Here is a 16924-nt window from a genome sequence, read left to right on the forward strand (position 1 = left end):
CTAAAGACTGTGGACAGGTGATGTATCTGTTTTAAGGACTTTTAAACCCCAGCTTCCCCAGTCCTTGAGGCAACGTTACTGAGGTTCCCCACCCTTTCTTACCGCTCTCAAGGCCTAACCGTTCCTTTGGAAATGTTGCCCTTGGAAACCTGTTCATTCATAATACATGAATAGACCCTCTGGGTTGTGAATACCATTGATAAGAAGAGGATGAACAAGCTGTGAGCAATTTTGTTCTCCTCAGGCTGTACTTTCAGGCTCCTTGCAGCTCTGTCTGGGTGGAGTTCGGTGATAGCAGTATATCAGCAACAGAGAATTCTTCTCTTTTAGGAATAAATCCTGGGAACTGAGCAGACTAAGTCATCCCAATGTCTTTTTCTTGGCCAGGCCACTGAAACTATAATACAGAATTCGGTAACTGTTGAAGAATTCCAGAGCTCATTTGAAGATACCTGTAGAAAGGGTGCACTTTCGTATTACATGGCTCTATATCTGAAACAACTCTGCTGGAGCTGTTATTTGCTGTACCCTAACTTTTTTTTTCCCCTTTTTTTCCTTTTCTAATGCTATAGGAAGTTCTTTTCATATGGGTGGGGCTGCACCCTGACTTTTGTTCCTGAAGGCATGCAGGCATAGCAGGGCAAGGCTTTCCACTAGCTTAGAGAGCCATTGTTTTCTACTTTCTTTGCTGTATAGTGCATTTTGAATGAAAAATGATAGTCGTATCTCCAAGCAAAAGAAAAAAGAACAGTGTTACTTTTAGGGTGGCTGGAAAGATAAGAACCCTTAAGCCTCAAAGAAGGGACAAAGGAGATGCAATTTGGAACCCTTTTCTGCACTTGATTTAGCAAACCTGAACTGGGTTTCCAGTGTGTGCTTCTTATAGATAAATGGGTGGGGTTTCCTGTCATTTGGTGCAATGTTTAAATTTGAGGTCTAAACATGTTTAGACTTTGCATGTTTAAATTATGAGATCTAAACATATGGAGAAGTGATTCTCAGGCTTATTTTCAAAGCTCATGCTTCAGCTGCTCTTTATTAGATTATGAGACAGAATGAACCTTCAAAAAGTGCTCTCACAGTTTCTGAGCTCAGAAGATACTACTACAAAAAAGAATGTTTTTGTTGTAAAAATAGTGGTACTTTGCGAAATCTCCAACTGCTAATACATCTGAAACTCATGTTGCTGTTTTGAGGAACAGCTGTGAGCACTGCAGTAAATCAGAACAAATCCTGTCTTTGACAAAATTCAAAAACACTGTTTAAAATCTCCAGCTTTTCCTCATAGTCTTTTATTGCTTTCATTGACTCCGTAGGCAAAACCATCCTCCTCATAGCTACATCACATTCGTCAAAATTGCATCAAAGGTGGAGTTGGCTCAGGGAGGCTGCAGAATAATGGAAATGCCATACTCAAAAAACTTTTTTAAATTAACCACTTGTGTAAGAAGTTGTTGTACCAGATAGTGGCCAAAGCTTGAAATGTACTGATGAAATCGTATTTTCAGGTGCATGTTTTAAACCTGGTTTATATGAGCACAGGGGATAAATGACAATCACGGCCTGCTGTATTCCAGACAAAATATCAAATATTAAAAGCACTTGTTTCTGAATTGTTAATGGTTTCTTTCACTGGCAAAGCTTAAAGCATGAACATTTGAGAATTAAAGTGGCTGGCATAAGCTTTGTGTATGAAATCACATGTGTGATGTGTAAGAATCACCTGATTTTGCAATGAGATTGGGGTAATGTGAAAGACTAAGATGAAGATCAAATGAAACCACTATGAAATTTTTCAGGCAGCAGGAGTTTTCCTTGTATAAACACTATTTGCTAGTGTAGCTGTACTTGATGGCAGAAAGATGACATTACAGAAAATGCCTGATTGCTAGAGAGCTTTCTTCTGTTAAATGACAGACAGCAGTCACTGGAGACCTGTTCTTATATATCTTAAGTACAGGGGTTTTTTTTTAATAGTCTGTGCTTAGTCTATGATAAAAAAAAAATTGTGTGGTTTGTAATGTATTGGTGTCCAGTTTGGAAACTCTGCTTTTGATAAGAAGTCTTCCTGCTTCCGATTATCTTCCCTGTTTTGTTTGGGTCCTCGCCCCTAACTTTTGGGTGGGAAGAGTGAGAGGCAAACACAGCTGCAACAATGGTGAACTGAATTCTCTTTTGAAACACATCACTGAAGATCCACATGTTATACTGCCGATTGCATAAATACATTAATTCATATTTGATATTTCTACTCCCATTTGTGAAAGCTGGATATTTTCGTTCCACTTCTTGTAATCCCGTTTTAAATTCAAGCTTTTAAAAAGTAACATGGGTTCCTAATTGATCTCCTAATGTTTCTGTGTGTGGTTTATGGCATTTAAATAGGTGAAATTAATTTGTATTTATGTAATATTCACATTTTATCTTACTATGGGGAAATAAATGAAAAAAGTGAAACAAATGATCAATTCTGAAATCATGCATTTTTGGCTCATGAACAAACATTGTATTTTACATGCATGATAGCAATTTTTAACCTTGCAGATTCCCCTTTCTTGGGAAAAGAGGAAACAAAATGGCCCGCCATTAAGTTTTGTGCATGGAATTACATGTCAGTTACTGCTGTTGGGTATTGTAATTGTGAATGACTTTATGCTGTTGTACTTGCTAGCACAAAGGTGATTCCCCAGGAACCTGTTATCAGGGAAGTCAGTACAGCATGTGCCACAATCACTGTCGTTATCCTAGAGACAGCCACTTGCTCAATGTAGTAAGTAAACCTTACCTGTACAGCTAAATACACAGCTCAGGAAGAACAGTGTGAGTTCAGCTCTGCCCGCCCAGTGTGCTGTGCGTTCCGTACAGGAAGATGATCTGGTGTCACGCTGCCGATGACACGGGTCATGCAAATCGTTGTGGAATTGAGTGGCCCTTGAATGAGTGCAATCAGCACCGAGGCAGAGGGCTTGTTATTTCTGTCTGGGAACACCTGAACTGCCCTGAAGTCAAATATCAAATTGTCTGAAATGGATGACTGAAAACTGGGATAGAATATGTTTAGGGAAGAAGTTCCTACTTGAGGAGTGTACCTGCCGTGAAGGAGCCCGGCTGGGCTTGCTGCTCTTGCGGAAGAGGAGCCCTTGTTCCGCTGTGGATGCTGGCTAACAGTTCTGGGACAGACACGCTTCAGTTGGCTCCCCGGCGAGCGAGCCTGCGCCTGCCAGCGCTCCAGCCCCTTAGGAACGCTGGTGGAGAGAGGAGTTCCTGCTGGGCCACCCTGCCAGGGCCTCTGTTTGTCAGGTTTTCCTAAACTGTTAGGCAGTTTACTTTTCTCTGCGGATGCTTCCTTCCTTCTCCTCCCCTCTCTTCACTTTCCACGTACAAATTCTGTTGGCTATAATCTGTACCTCCAGCTGAAAAGTAGTTTTTCTCTCCCTGTGCCCTGTTTCAGGATAGGAGGTGTTCCAAGCTTGCTTGGATTCCTTTAACCTGCAATTTTAATTCTGTCAGTAGACTTCTTTCTTACCCTTTTATTTCATGCTTTATATACCAGGGTTATGAGGAGTCGTCAGTCCTAGAAACGTGATTCTTACTACTCTTCCTGCCTAGAATGCCATTTTTCTTGCATTTATTATTTGGATGTGCTTCACATATCCTTCACCCTACCTTTGCTGATTGTCAGCAGCTATCAGTTGCCTCTTTGCTCAGTTTCTTTTATTGTGAGGATTTTCACTTTACCTATCTCTACCCTGTTACAGATGCAGAATTTGAGCACTCCCTTCCTAAGGGCTGGCTGGTTCTGGAGGTTCCTTCTTGGGGTTTTTCTGGAATCCAAACCTACCATGTCTTTGGCAACACCAGCACTGATAAGGGAAAAATTGTTAGGTGAACCATTTTCAAACTCTGCCTGTGATGCAGCTGTTTGAGTGGCTGGTGCAGTTCCAGGTTAAGCATTTTGCCAGCGGTGCTGTAGATGTAAGAAATCCTCTGTTTGTTAGCACTGGCTGAACCAACTGGTGCAAGAACATTTTTGTTGTGGGATTTCTTTAAAACCAGACAGCCCTGTAACTCTTTCAGTACAGAGGAAATGTGCCTTTCCAGGATGCCTGCTCGGACAGAGGTGGTGTGTGGTGTTGTGGACTTGGCTGACTGTTGCCCAGGCTCTGATAAGTGATAAACTGTTTTAGAAGTTTAATTCTTCACTGTTTTGCTTTTATATGGAAACATGACTTCCTGCATAAGGATGAAACATGACTGAATTAGTTGTTGAATTTTTTATTTCATGGAGTTTATAAGCCATTTTTCTTCTTTTCTTCTTTTCCTCATCCTACTCCAGCAGTGTGCAGGGTAGAAGGGAACAGGACCCATATGTCAGTGGTCTAGGATGGCCAGTGAAGGCTCCAACATCCCAAGTCCCGTGGTCCGTCAGATTGACAAACAGTTTCTGATTTGTAGCATATGCCTGGACCGTTACAAGAACCCCAAAGTACTTCCCTGCCTGCACACTTTCTGTGAGAGGTAAGTCCTTTCCTCTTGCTGGCAACTAAGTATTTGTGTCGTGCAACAAGCACAGAACAATGCACCCTTTAGTGGATGTGGACTTTTTATTTGGAAGGGTCATGTTAAGGCATGATGAAGTCTAGGAAGGCTGGAGAGGCAGAGATGTAGAAAAACACTGTTATTTGTGGCAGGCAGGAAGAAGAGAGAGCGGTGGAATATTTGGAATACATTCCCTTTATGCAAGAGTAAATAAAAAATAAATCCAGTGAAACTAATGAATACAGTTACAGCAGTGTGAAAGGTGATGGCAGTCAGAATTTGGACCTCAAATTAATGGCCTCAAATTTACACTGATTAGTTTATAATTAGAAACAATAAAAACCTTTCTTTGTTAATTTACTAAGCAGACAAGTAATTATCCCATCCTTTAATGTCCAAGAGTTAGACATGATATATACATTATTAATAACCTATGATTAAATGTCTTCATTATTGCTTCAGTCAACCATATTCAGCTTGATTGACTGAAGTGGAAAAACTCTGAAAAGAGATGTGATAAAACAGCAACCTTCCTTCTGTTGTATTCAGCTGAATGAATTGAATATACATAGTGATACTTTAATGTTATATTATCCATCAAGTGGTGGAGAAAATACAGCATCTGCAGAAAATTTAGCTGAAGAATTATTGGTTAGAGTTCTTTATCTGATGATGGGGTGCAACTCTTTGGATTGTATATTGAATGGCAGGAGAATTTCAATAAATAGTATTTTGTGTGAACATTTAATTCAGGAGATTTCCACTTTTTAGTTAGAGTTGTGATCTGCATATCTAATTTTGTACGGAGTGCAAGAAAAATTGTGGAGTGTGGCAGATGAACAGGTTTTTGTAGAAAAATAGGAAATCTTAACTTCACTGAGGTCAGCAGGGAAACTCTCACTGAAGTCAGTGATGTCAAGATTTTCACCACCATGTCTTAAGTTTCTCGACTTCAGTTCATGTGTAAATCCTAAGGTCAGCTTCTGGTTTTCACTGTAATCCTCTTATGCTGATCTGGTTATGGAGAGAGGCTGGAAGAACTCTTCCAGTGTACTGCTGATGCGCAAGGCCTAAGCTCTCCTTTCACGGAGCCCTCACTTGGGAGGTCAGGAGGAGGGCTGCCAAGGGAGGACGAAGAGTGGTGCAAGCAAAGCCCTTGGAAGTGGATGAGAGCTGTGTAGCTGTGGGAGGTCACACTGTCTTGGTTGACATCTCATGAAGAATTTGGTGTGGCACTGCTCACCTTAAGAACCGCATTCTGCAACGCTTCCTGTGCTTACAGGACTGTACTGAATTGCCAGTTGCAGTTGGATGTTGCATGCCCGGCAGCTGTTAACTTGATTTTCAAGGCCAGAAGTGGCACTAACTGTCACCTAGGCCAGTCTGCTGCATATTTTTGATCACAGTACTATTGTGTCGGTTTTATATTCTGTGAAATTAAGTTTTTAAAAAAAAAAAAACCAACCACCTCCCCCTACACACAAATCAAACACAAATAAACAAAGATCTCCTCCAAAACTCCCCTTAACATAAACTGTGATAACCTAGGACGTGCTTCTCTATGTAGTAAAGAGAGCTCTGTTGATTCTGGCTAACTGCCAAATAACTTTCCTAATGGAAATAAATGGAAAAGTTTCCATTGGTTTCATTTGAACCAGGTTTTAGCTCTGAAACACTAAACCCACAAATACAAGTTAATAAAGGAGGAATATTCTTCTATTAGGAAGACAAGGGTCAACCACCAGTTAGTCGGTTAAAGACACAGGGTCAAATAACTTGATGCAATAACTTCTTGTCTGCCAAACTTTATCTGATAGTTTATCATTTTTACTACCCTGTGAGCAGGATGCAGTAGATGTCTGGAAGCATGGATCCACTCTGCACAAATATCTCAAAGAAAGGCACATAACTCTTATAATAATGTCAGCTTATTGAACCTTTTTTTCATTTCACAGAGGAAAAAAGATTTAAAGAAAAAGCAATTCCTATAACCACTTTTACTTCTGAAGCTTGGGGATGCATCTTTCCTTTTATAAATAGAGGTAGCAGTATTTCAAACCAGCTCTTAAACTGAAGGGACTTTTTTTCCTCTTTGGTGACACTTTGCCTCGCTCTTTCTCCCCTTCCACCTCCCTTCCCCATAGGTGCTTACAGAATTACATTCCAGCCCATAGCTTAACCCTTTCTTGCCCCGTGTGCCGCCAGACGTCCATTCTGCCAGAGAAGGGGGTTTCTGCACTCCAGAACAACTTCTTTATCACCAACCTGATGGATGTCCTGCAACGAACGCCGGACAACAGCATTGAAGAGTCCTCCATCTTGGAGACTGTCACCGCTGTTGCTGCGGGCAAACCGCTCTCCTGCCCCAATCATGATGGAAATGTAAGTAAGATGAACTCCTGTGATCTGTACAGGTACTGATATGTACCGACTGGTCTGATTTCTCATGGATATTTTGTTCTAAAAAGATAGTGGGGGAATTGGAATCACAGTAGTTCTTTGATTTTATAATATATCAACAAAAAGTGATTCTTAAATTTAACTCAAATGTTTTTAGTGGAGCATCTTAAAGTAGTCAGGATATTATTTTATCTTTTAGCACATTTGGTCAAAATTGTTGTCCTGCAAGTGCTGAGGCTTGTGCCTTTGCCTGTTTGGGATAGGTTTCCATAGCTCTCTTGCTTTGTGGAATCAGTTACTGCCATGGGAACCTGCATGCTTGTTTAGGCAGTATGTGGCAAGGACCTTGTAAGCTTAACTGGCCTGCACTGGGGCAGTACCAAAAGCTGTGTTGAGCGTATTAACGTGGAACCAAATACAAGGGTGTTTTAGCTCAGGATGCTTTGGGTCAGCACTTTCAAGCTTCAGGCTTGAAATAGAGAATTTCTGTTTGTCTGCACTGTTCTGTGCATCTCATGTGTCAGTCCTTAGAGACTGCTTTGTTTTTTCCCTCCACCTATTTTTTTTGGCCCAACTTTCCCTCAAATCATCTCTGTGTGTTCATTGGCAAGTACCCCCAGCTGAGTAAGTTTTCCCAGATTATTACAAGAACAGCTCTAACTTTGCTTACTTCACAATTTTCAGTGTTAACCTGTGTGGCTTCATGGTGGGCATATGAGCTTCTCTCTCATAGACAGGCTTATGCAAACATGTAAGGAGGCCACGTTGCAAAGCTGAGCAATGCTGTGTTGCAAACTGAATGCTGTGCTTCTATGCAAGCAAAGAAATATGTGCCAGTATCTCAAGACAACTTTCTGGGGATTGTTTTACTTGATGCTTAGTTGAGGTATACTGATGGTACAGGAATAATTCAGCTGATAGGTAGTGATTACTCTTACAGAGGAACAGCTCCATTCCCTCTCCTTTACTGACCTGCTGGAATTAGGTGGACTTGTAGAACTGATTTGCTGTACGCTCTGATTAATGAATAACTGCTGTAACTTTCTAAATGCGTACTATACCTATGTGTGTGTAGTGGTTACTGATTAATACATTCCTAGTTTTTAATTGCATTTTATTGGCTCTCCTTAAAATGAATCATAGTTCTTTTCTGATACAGCAATTGTGATAGGATTGTGAAATGCATTAAGAAGTCAAAATGAAGATGTTACTTGTTTTGCATTTTACATTATCAGCTGATGATTCTTTGGGTGTGCTTAGAAAAAACTGGTTTGCCTACAATAAAAAATATCACCTTATACCTCTCTGAGAACTCCTTTCTAGGGAAAGGTGGATTTGTAAGTCTTCTAAACCAAACTTACTTGACTTGCCCTGAAACACAGCATGCCTTTTAGGATGCCGAGTAGTGTGTGATGGGGATACCTTCTTGCTTCAGTAAGCATCTGGGAGGGTTGGGGAGAGGCTGATGATGACTCCAATTTAAAGCTTTGTGGAGCTAGGAAATTAAAAGTTAAAGTGCACACATTAGTCCTTGTGATGGGAGAAACTGAGATAAGCTTTAGGGAGAGCTGCTTGAGGTTGGCCAGGTGGGTCTGGCTGAAGGGCAGGGTGTGCAGGGCAAGGTTCTGGGCACCTTAGGCCTGACTGAGAAAATGGCCTTTTGCTGCCTTCATGGGTACACAGCATGAGGGCACTCTGTGGCAAGGAGCAAGTGCCTGGCTGCTAGTAGCTTTGCTGGGGTCTTCAGGGAGTGAGAGAGGACTGAGGTGGTAGCAGGAGGAGAATGCCTTCACCAAACCAGTAATCATTCTGCATTGAATCCTCTCTCCATTAATTTTTACATACTGCTTTGGGTAGGATCAGACCCATTGTATTTTTATTATCAAGGGAAAAAAATGCATCAAGTATATTTCATTTAAATATTAACAGATTTTCTTTGTATTAGCTTGGAAATAAGTTTCTGTTTAAATTAGGGTTTTTTTCAGTCTCTCCAGCCATGCTGGATTTAAACCTCTCTGATTAAGATCAGATAGAAACTGATGCGCAGATACTTTCTCCTGTCTGCCTGTAACTCAGCCTTCCTCAGGCCATGTAGATTAGATATTTTCCCTTCCAGTTGGTCTCTTGTTCCCACCACTCACGTTTTCCATATGCGTGTGCACATTCTATTCCTTCTGCGCACATCCTCTCATCCTCTGTTGTGGCATCTTTGTTGTGTGCATTCTTACGAAAAATGAAACTTAGCTTGTAGTATCTTAACACAAGAGATGCTTTCCTGTGCTTGAACTATAAACAAATGCTTCCTCGTATTCACCTAACACAGAGCACAAACACATGTTCTTGTTAAAATGGGGTAAGAGGGCATATAGGTTAAGGAACTTTTGAACCTAACAGAAGATTGTTATCTTGTATCTGTGTGTTAAAATAAGATTGACTTTATTCTCAGCTGCTAAACCCCTGGAACTCTTGTTGGATATAAGCATCCTGATTTGGAAACACTGGCCTACAGTCATTTAGGGGCCAGGTACAACAGTCAAGACAGGGAAGACTGTGAAATTGTGGGTCCATTACTTCATAACATGTAGTGAGTGGTGTAGGTTCTTTGCAGTAACTCATCTTGAAAAGTCCATGCTTAGGTTTTATTTGAATTTGAAGTGAAAGCCAGCCTAGGGCATAGAATCCGTGCTTTTACAGGTGCAGTGTATTTTCTGCCTATAGAGTGTAACAAGAGAGCATACCCAATATTAAATTAAATGCTCGTAACAAGAGAGCATGCCTTATCTCTGACTAGCTTTTTCTCAAAAGATCACAGAATAGCTTGGCAACATGGATACATATAAGATTTTATCTAGAAAAACATTTCCTGAACTTGTGCAGGTGTTGCTTACTGCCTGTGTGCTTTCCATAGGAAAAAAAATAAAGCATCTATCCTTGGTATTCTGATGAAGCAGCTTCCTAACATACCTTTTAAACCTTTTTTTTTTTCTCCTCACCTCTGTACTTTCCACCATGTCGCTTACTCAAGTATCCCATTAAAGTGTAATCTAATTTTTTTTTTGTACATTTAATACAGTTAGGAAGCAATAGGGTGACTGATACAATCATATTTGACTGAATTGGAAAGTCATACAGGGGATTTGAGTGGCTCACTTGTATGTAAGCACGTTGTTTAAGTCATGATAAGTCTTAAAATTTTTTTTTAAGTTTGCTGAAAGCTTTCAGGTTTACTGGATGGGTAAGGCAAAAGCTATGACTAGGGAGAACAAAAGCCCACATTCTAAATTTATGGGGTATCAAGGAAGTTCTTTCAGGTAATCCAAACATATATTCTTATAAAAGCCAAAACATACAAAGCTAAGGTACACACTAGTTTCAGGACAGAGCAATTAAGCATATCTGTGAGATGGGGAAGAAGGCAGGCAATGAGCAGATCCGCCCTCTTTCTCTGGACTGCTGTTTAATCCAAACAAATAAAGAGCAGAGGATGAACAATGTGATTATTCAAATGTGATTTTAGATAAGATGGGCTTGTGATTGGTGAAGGCCTTTGTCTCGAGACCTGAACTTTGAAGGGCTGGAATTAGTGTGTTTTGGCTTTGTGAAATCTAATTCAGAAGTACCTGCATCCTTGATTATGCAAATTTTAAAGTTTCTGTAAATTCAATTAAATTACAGTAGTGAAGATAGGCATGGGTCTCTAATTAGATCACTGTGCTGAAATATGCTGGTTTGGTTTAAGGTGGGAGTTAGTGGATGGGATTTCAGAACCAGTGGATATTAATACACATTTTATAACAGCTGATGGGAATGTTCTCATTGACTTCAGTGGAAATACAGCTGAAGTCAGTGTTGAATGCCGTAGTATATCCTGCCCAAGAGCTCTCCTCAATTTGGAAAGGAGCGGTTCAGGCAAACGTTTTTTTTTTGAGATGTTTTGTAAAGCAAACCTGTTATCCTGAAAAGCTTTCTGGGAATTTCACAAAATGTGATGGAGGGGAGAGAGGAAAAGCCAATAATACATGTCTATCTGTAGTTAGAAATTAATCTTACCTGATTAAGAAATGCTAGACAAAATCTGTAGCAAATCATCTTATCTAGGCACTTGAAGCCTGAATTGTATTAATATTAGATTTTTTTTCTCCTTCAGCTATGGCACAATCCAAAGATTTTAATGGGAAGTGAAAGCTGCTTCACTCCAAATATTTCAAATTTGACTGAGGCAAAGACTATTTCTATGCAGACGTACACATTAGGTCTTGCGGTCTGCTTGCTATTACCATTCTAGCTTATGTGATTCTCTGGTGCTTGAATAAAGAGGAAGAAATTTTGATTAGGCTAAGCTTTAATATACTAATGAGATACTTTCTCTTTTATATATGTTGCTGCAAATATAATTATCCTTATTATGAGAAGTTCAATAGGAACCAGAAATGTAAAATTATTCTATCCAAAGATAAAATATTGACTGAGTAAAGGGCTCGTTAGAATGTCTTGAACCTAACCATTAAATTATGAATAGGCAGAAAGATGAACTTTCGACACTCATTCAAAAGAAATGAAATTTTTTGACCATATAAAAAGACTTAAGAGTTTCCTAATAACATATTGTTCTTTTTGGTTGTTTCTGGTGGAAAATTTTTGAAGCCTTTGAAAAGAATTTAAATCCTAAACTCTGTTTAACTCATTTCCTCTATGCACTGTGAGACTGCGTCACATCTTAGTGCCTACCAAAGTAACTGCCAGGCCTCAGAGGATCTACTACTATGAGACTGCTAAATTCACAGTGGTTGGAGTAGTGCTGATGGTGGTTGTAATTGTTTAGAAGGTCTACCTTTTTTTTTTCCTTGCTGATATATTTGATCTTACACAGCTTATTTGGAGCAGCTTTTAAATTTTATCTAAAGTGGCTTACACAAATGGCCAACAAATTACTAAACCTTCATCATGTGTGAATACCATATCTTGTGAATTGAGATAAGAGGGAAGAATGGGAATAAGATGGAAAGGAGCTTATCAGAGGAAAATCCCTATTAATGCTAATAGCCACATGCAAATCATAGTTCTTTATTCCCCCTCCTAATTCTCAAGACATCTTTGATCAGCCAGCTGCTTTGCACGGTGCTGCTACAAGTCCTCTGCTCACCTGAAAATAGCTGGTTCTATTGTCAACCATCTCCAGCACAGCTGTCTTTGTGCCAGAGGTCTGAGTGCCAGAAGCATCAGCCGAGTTATTCAAGTTTCTGATGCTGTGTTCTGAATGCAAGAGAGCTGCTTTGAAGCACAGAGTCTTGCTGTAAAGCATATACTAGAAGCTTCCTTACATTCTTTTAATAAGCCTAAATTGCTTTGTGCTCAGGGACTTCCTAGCTGTAAAATAAAGTCTCATGCATCATTTGACCTTGACAGGCTGGAGAGGTGGGCCCGTGCCAACCTCATGAAGTTCAACCAGGCCAAGTGCAAGGTCCTGCACCTGGGTCATGGCAATCCCAGGCACAAATACAGGCTGGGCAGAGAATGGATTGAGAGCAGCCCTGAGGAGAAGGACTTGGGAGTGCTGGTGGATGAGAAGCTTAACATGAGCCGGCAATGCGCCCTTGCGGCCCAGAAGGCCAACCGCATCCTGGGCTGCATCAAGAGGAGCGTGGCCAGCAGGTCGAGGGAGGTGATTCTCCCCCTCTACTCTGGCCTGGTGAGACCCCACCTGGAGTACTGTGTCCAGTTCTGGAGCCCCCAACACAAGAAGGACATGGACCAGTTGGAGAAGGTCCAGAGGAGGGCCACGAAGATGATAAAAGGGCTGGAGCACCTCTCTTATGAGGACAGGCTGAGAGAGTTGGGGCTGTTCAGCCTGGAGAAGAGGAGGCTCCGGGGAGACCTGATAGCGGTCTTCCAGTACCTCAAGGGGGGCCTACAGGAAAGCTGGGGAGAGGCTGTTTAGTAGGGCCTGTTGCGATAGGACGAGGGGCAATGGTTTTAAAATAGAGGGGGGTAGATTTAGATTAGAAATTAGGAAAAAATTTTTTACAATGCGAGTTATAGAACACTGGAACAGGTTGCCCAGAAAGGTGGTGGAGGCCCCATCCCTGGAAACGTTCAAGGCCAGGTTGGATGAGGCTCTGAGCAACCTGACCTAGTCAGGGATGTCCCTGCTCCTTGCAGGGGGGTTGGACTAGATGACCTTTGAAGGTCCCTTCCAACCCAAACCATTCTATGATTCTATGATTCTATGCTGAATTTACACATATGTGCATTATTTTGACTAATGTATGATTTCGAGCACAGCACTTTTCTGTTTCTTTGCCTTCATGAATATATTGAGAATTTGGGGTATTTATTACATATAAAGATCTTTTTTTTAATCTCCAGACAGCATCTTACTGGGTACATAACAGGTTGAAATTATCTCCTCCTCTTTCAAGTGTAGATGAGCACTCTTACTATAATCTCAGATATGAGGTTTTGATGGTTTTAAGGGATTAGTAATGGGATATGGAGATATTTCACTGTAGCACATTGGTTCATTTAGGGTGCTTTTCTCCAGCAAATAAACACGCTGTTTGGTGAGCTCTATCGAGTTCATGTTCCACAGGTGGCCCTGTTATGAAAAAAAGCCTAAGTTTACACTTTCTTTGGCAGACCCAGCAGGGAGAGTAAGGATCGAGTTAGTGAGGAGACTTGAATGCCCTGTTTTATGAGTTGTTTCAAGGAGTAGTTGAGAGAGACACCAAAACTTACACAGTATAGAGATGATGTTAGGGCCAGCCTTGAAGTCCAGCATTCTGTTTACCAGGCTACTGTTCTGACACTTTCTGATAGAAAAAAAATGCATTTAAACCAGAATTTTGATACGAAATATATAAGAATAACAACGGTCTTTTAAGCAGCAAATTATTGTTGTCTAAGAAGGGAGAAACCTTCGTGTCAGAGCTTGGATAATAACACGAATTAAAGACCTAGTAAGATGTGCTTTAGATGACGTTACTGCTGCTGTGTTTGAATTTAGAGTTGTGTACTTTTCCAGGTGATGGAGTTTTACTGCCAGTCCTGCGAGACAGCCATGTGCCAGGAGTGTACAGAGGGAGAACATGCAGAGCATCCCACGGTACCACTCAAGGATGTGGTGGAGCAACACAAGGCTTCCCTCCAAGTCCAGTTGGATGCTGTCAACAAAAGGTATGGAGACTCCGCTGATTATCTTCTGTTTTCAGTTTCACCACTGGCTTCCTGTGTTACATTGGGTAGATGTTTTAATGTGCTGGTGCCATGGACCTTTACCTAGAAAACAGGGATAGTGAGAATAATAAAGAAAAAAAATCCATTGAGTGTGATGCACTGAGGGATGAGAGAAAAGAGCAGAAGATTCCTATCTGTCTTTCACAAAACAGAGGCCATTAGAAATGCAAGTGTCCTCCAAAGAAGGGGCATAAAATGTTAAAGAGAAAAGTACTAGCGAGTCATGAATTTAATGATAAATAAATAATAGTGGATGCTTGAAAGACTAGTGCAAACACTATGGTGGCAGAAAGGCTAAAAAAAGAAAAAGTGAAGTAGAGCTAGTTTTAACTTCCCAAGTAGATATATTTGCATAAAGGACAGAGGATCCAAGGCCTCCTTGTTGAAAATGCATGAAGTCTAATGGATTTACACAATGGAGGACCCTGGCTTAGCCTTATTTTATCAGACCAAAACCACTATGTGGTTATAAAATAAATTAACTTACTTCTGGGAAATAGCAGAGTTTAAAGACAGCCACTGATGAGGTCATTTCATCAAAAGATATCAGGGCAAGGGCTAATGTTTAATGACTTTTGAAACAGCAGTCTTTGTAATTTAATCCCTCTCTCAGGCTTCCAGAGATCGACTCAGCACTTCATTTTATATCTGAAATCATACACCAGTTAACCAACCAAAAGGCTAGCATTGTAGAGGACATTCATTCCACTTTTGATGAACTCCAGAAGACTTTAAATGTGCGAAAGAGCGTGCTGCTTATGGAACTGGAAGTGAATTATGGCCTTAAACACAAAGTAAGATGCATGTTTTGTTTCAATGAGAAACTATTAATTTAATCAGCCAGTTTTTACAAATTATGCAGGATGCCAGTTTGACAAATTGTGTGTGAGATCCAGTGGAGAACTTTGTTTTCCTGAAATCAAGTGCTGCAGAGCCTTCCTTGTGGATGCCCAGCCTTATAAATGGAATCCAGACCCTGTATGGGCAGGTACCCCTTTGTGCATGGTATGTGAGGAGCTAAAATGGCCAACACACTCAGCAGGCATCTGCTTAAAGCTAACATGCTGATGTGCAGATGAAAATAAGGGAACACCAAAGGAAAGCCTAAAAGCCTTGGGCTGCAATCCTATGAACCTCCCCACGAAGAAAGAGGCCGAACAATTTCTCCTAAAGAACTGAGCAAGGCCTACTCTTTGCTTTAAAGTACTTTTTTCCTTTCAAATGCCAGGTAACGTATTTCTTTTTAGATGTCACTGGCTGGAACACATAAAGATTGGAGAGATATCTCAGTTTCTGAGGAAAATGGAAAGAGCAAAAGATTCCAGAGCTGTATTAACTCTTTTACTTTCTGAGTGACTGAATCTTGCATTTTTTCCCTGGTATTGTAGTCTAATCTTAGGAGGAAGAAAACAGAAATCTGCCCTTTTACAAAGAGAAGCTTGTAGCCTGGTAGGTAGGGTTTTGTTGAGGATTAGTAAGTCTGAATCACACAAATGAAATAATTTAACTGATGCCCAGGAATACAAGGATTATCAGTTTCATCTAAAAGAAAGATATCTTCCCTCAAAGCAGCCTTCAAAAGAAAGTAGCATCAACAACTGGAGTTTCAAGAATGCCTGATAATATTGGCATCTTCGGGCATTCTCTGGGATTACTCATTACAGCTTGAGCATCTCCAGATGTCTGAAGCAGAGGAATGCTGCAGTCCTGGATCTGTAACAGACTTGATCATTAGGAAGGTATTGAACTGCTGGGCCTGTGAAAATGGAAGAATTCTAACATGTGCACAAGATGCACATGTTTTCAGAAGCACAAAGAGCCCAAAACCCTTGGGCCACAGAATTTAGTTATCTCCAGAGCTAAGCAGAAGCTGCGGAGCTTTTAGCATCAGAAGTTTGGTCTTAGATCCCAGGTTCATCTAAACGTATCCAAGATATCACAAAACTTATTTTCTTAGAAAGCAAATATACTCAGGGTGTGTACAATTTTCACACAAGATGGAATATGATGTTAAATTACCTTATTGTTGTTTAAAAATAGTTCAAGACTATTTTGGACGTCAGAGAACCAAATTTTTACAAAGTGCATAAGCAGTAAAAGAGGCATCTCCCCTGTTTGTATAAAAAAGAGCGATTGGAATTGGATTCTGCTTTTGAATGAACAGCAGTCCTGCAAAATAATTCAAACGTAAATATTCCATCATTCTGATCATGTACTTTGCGAAAATGAAAAAATGAAAGGGCTATACTTAAAGAAAGTTGGCAATTCTGATTCTGTTGTCCAATGGACTGAGAGGCTTCATGTGAAATACTCTAAACATATTTTAAATATTAGTTATGGTAGGATCGAATATTTTCCATCTTTGTAATGAAAGTAAACTACATTGAGAAAATAATGGTTTTAAAATGTAGCTGCAAATTGTTCTCTTCCTCACTTTGTGGTTTGTTATCCCAAGCATGTGGGTTTTTGCCATCCTGGGACTTTATTAGCTATGCTATCTACTTAACTACTTATGTCCTGCAATAAAAACAAGGCAGATTAGAAATGCCTTGTATTGAATCCAGAGTGGTTTATAAATGCCTAGAAAAACAGATACTTTGAAATTTCAGTGTAGTCTTGAAATTTGTTCATTCTGTTTTGCTTGCAAAAGATTTTGTGTTATTACCACTTTCCTATATCAGTAACTCATCAGCCTGGATTTTCTCCAGTGCCTAAAAAGCAGATAGCTTTGTAAAATTCAGAAGAAAAATGT

At 40.3% G+C, this 16924-nt stretch overlaps 1 protein-coding gene across 8 annotated transcripts in view; it reads left to right on the forward strand.

Annotated features, from left to right (window-relative positions):
- Positions 1 to 16924, forward strand: part of TRIM2 (tripartite motif containing 2) — a 90561-nt gene that overhangs the window by 45566 nt on the left and 28071 nt on the right. For 6 of the 8 annotated variants that reach the window (XM_086746110.1, XM_086746111.1, XM_086746109.1 and 3 more), the window contains 4 exons: positions 4337 to 4518; positions 6684 to 6921; positions 13961 to 14112; positions 14786 to 14966. In XM_086746110.1, coding sequence (XP_086602236.1) covers positions 4385 to 4518; positions 6684 to 6921; positions 13961 to 14112; positions 14786 to 14966 — 705 coding nt within the window. In that variant the 5' untranslated portion in view covers positions 4337 to 4384. Of the gene's footprint in view, positions 1 to 4336; positions 4519 to 6683; positions 6922 to 13960; positions 14113 to 14785; positions 14967 to 16924 lie in introns of those variants that run through there. The other 2 variants (XM_086746113.1, XM_086746116.1) reach the window with 2 other exon arrangements.

Source organism: Chlamydotis macqueenii, chromosome 4, assembly GCF_036417535.1.
Source record: "Chlamydotis macqueenii isolate bChlMac1 chromosome 4, bChlMac1.mat, whole genome shotgun sequence".
Lineage (NCBI taxonomy): Eukaryota > Metazoa > Chordata > Aves > Otidiformes > Otididae > Chlamydotis > Chlamydotis macqueenii.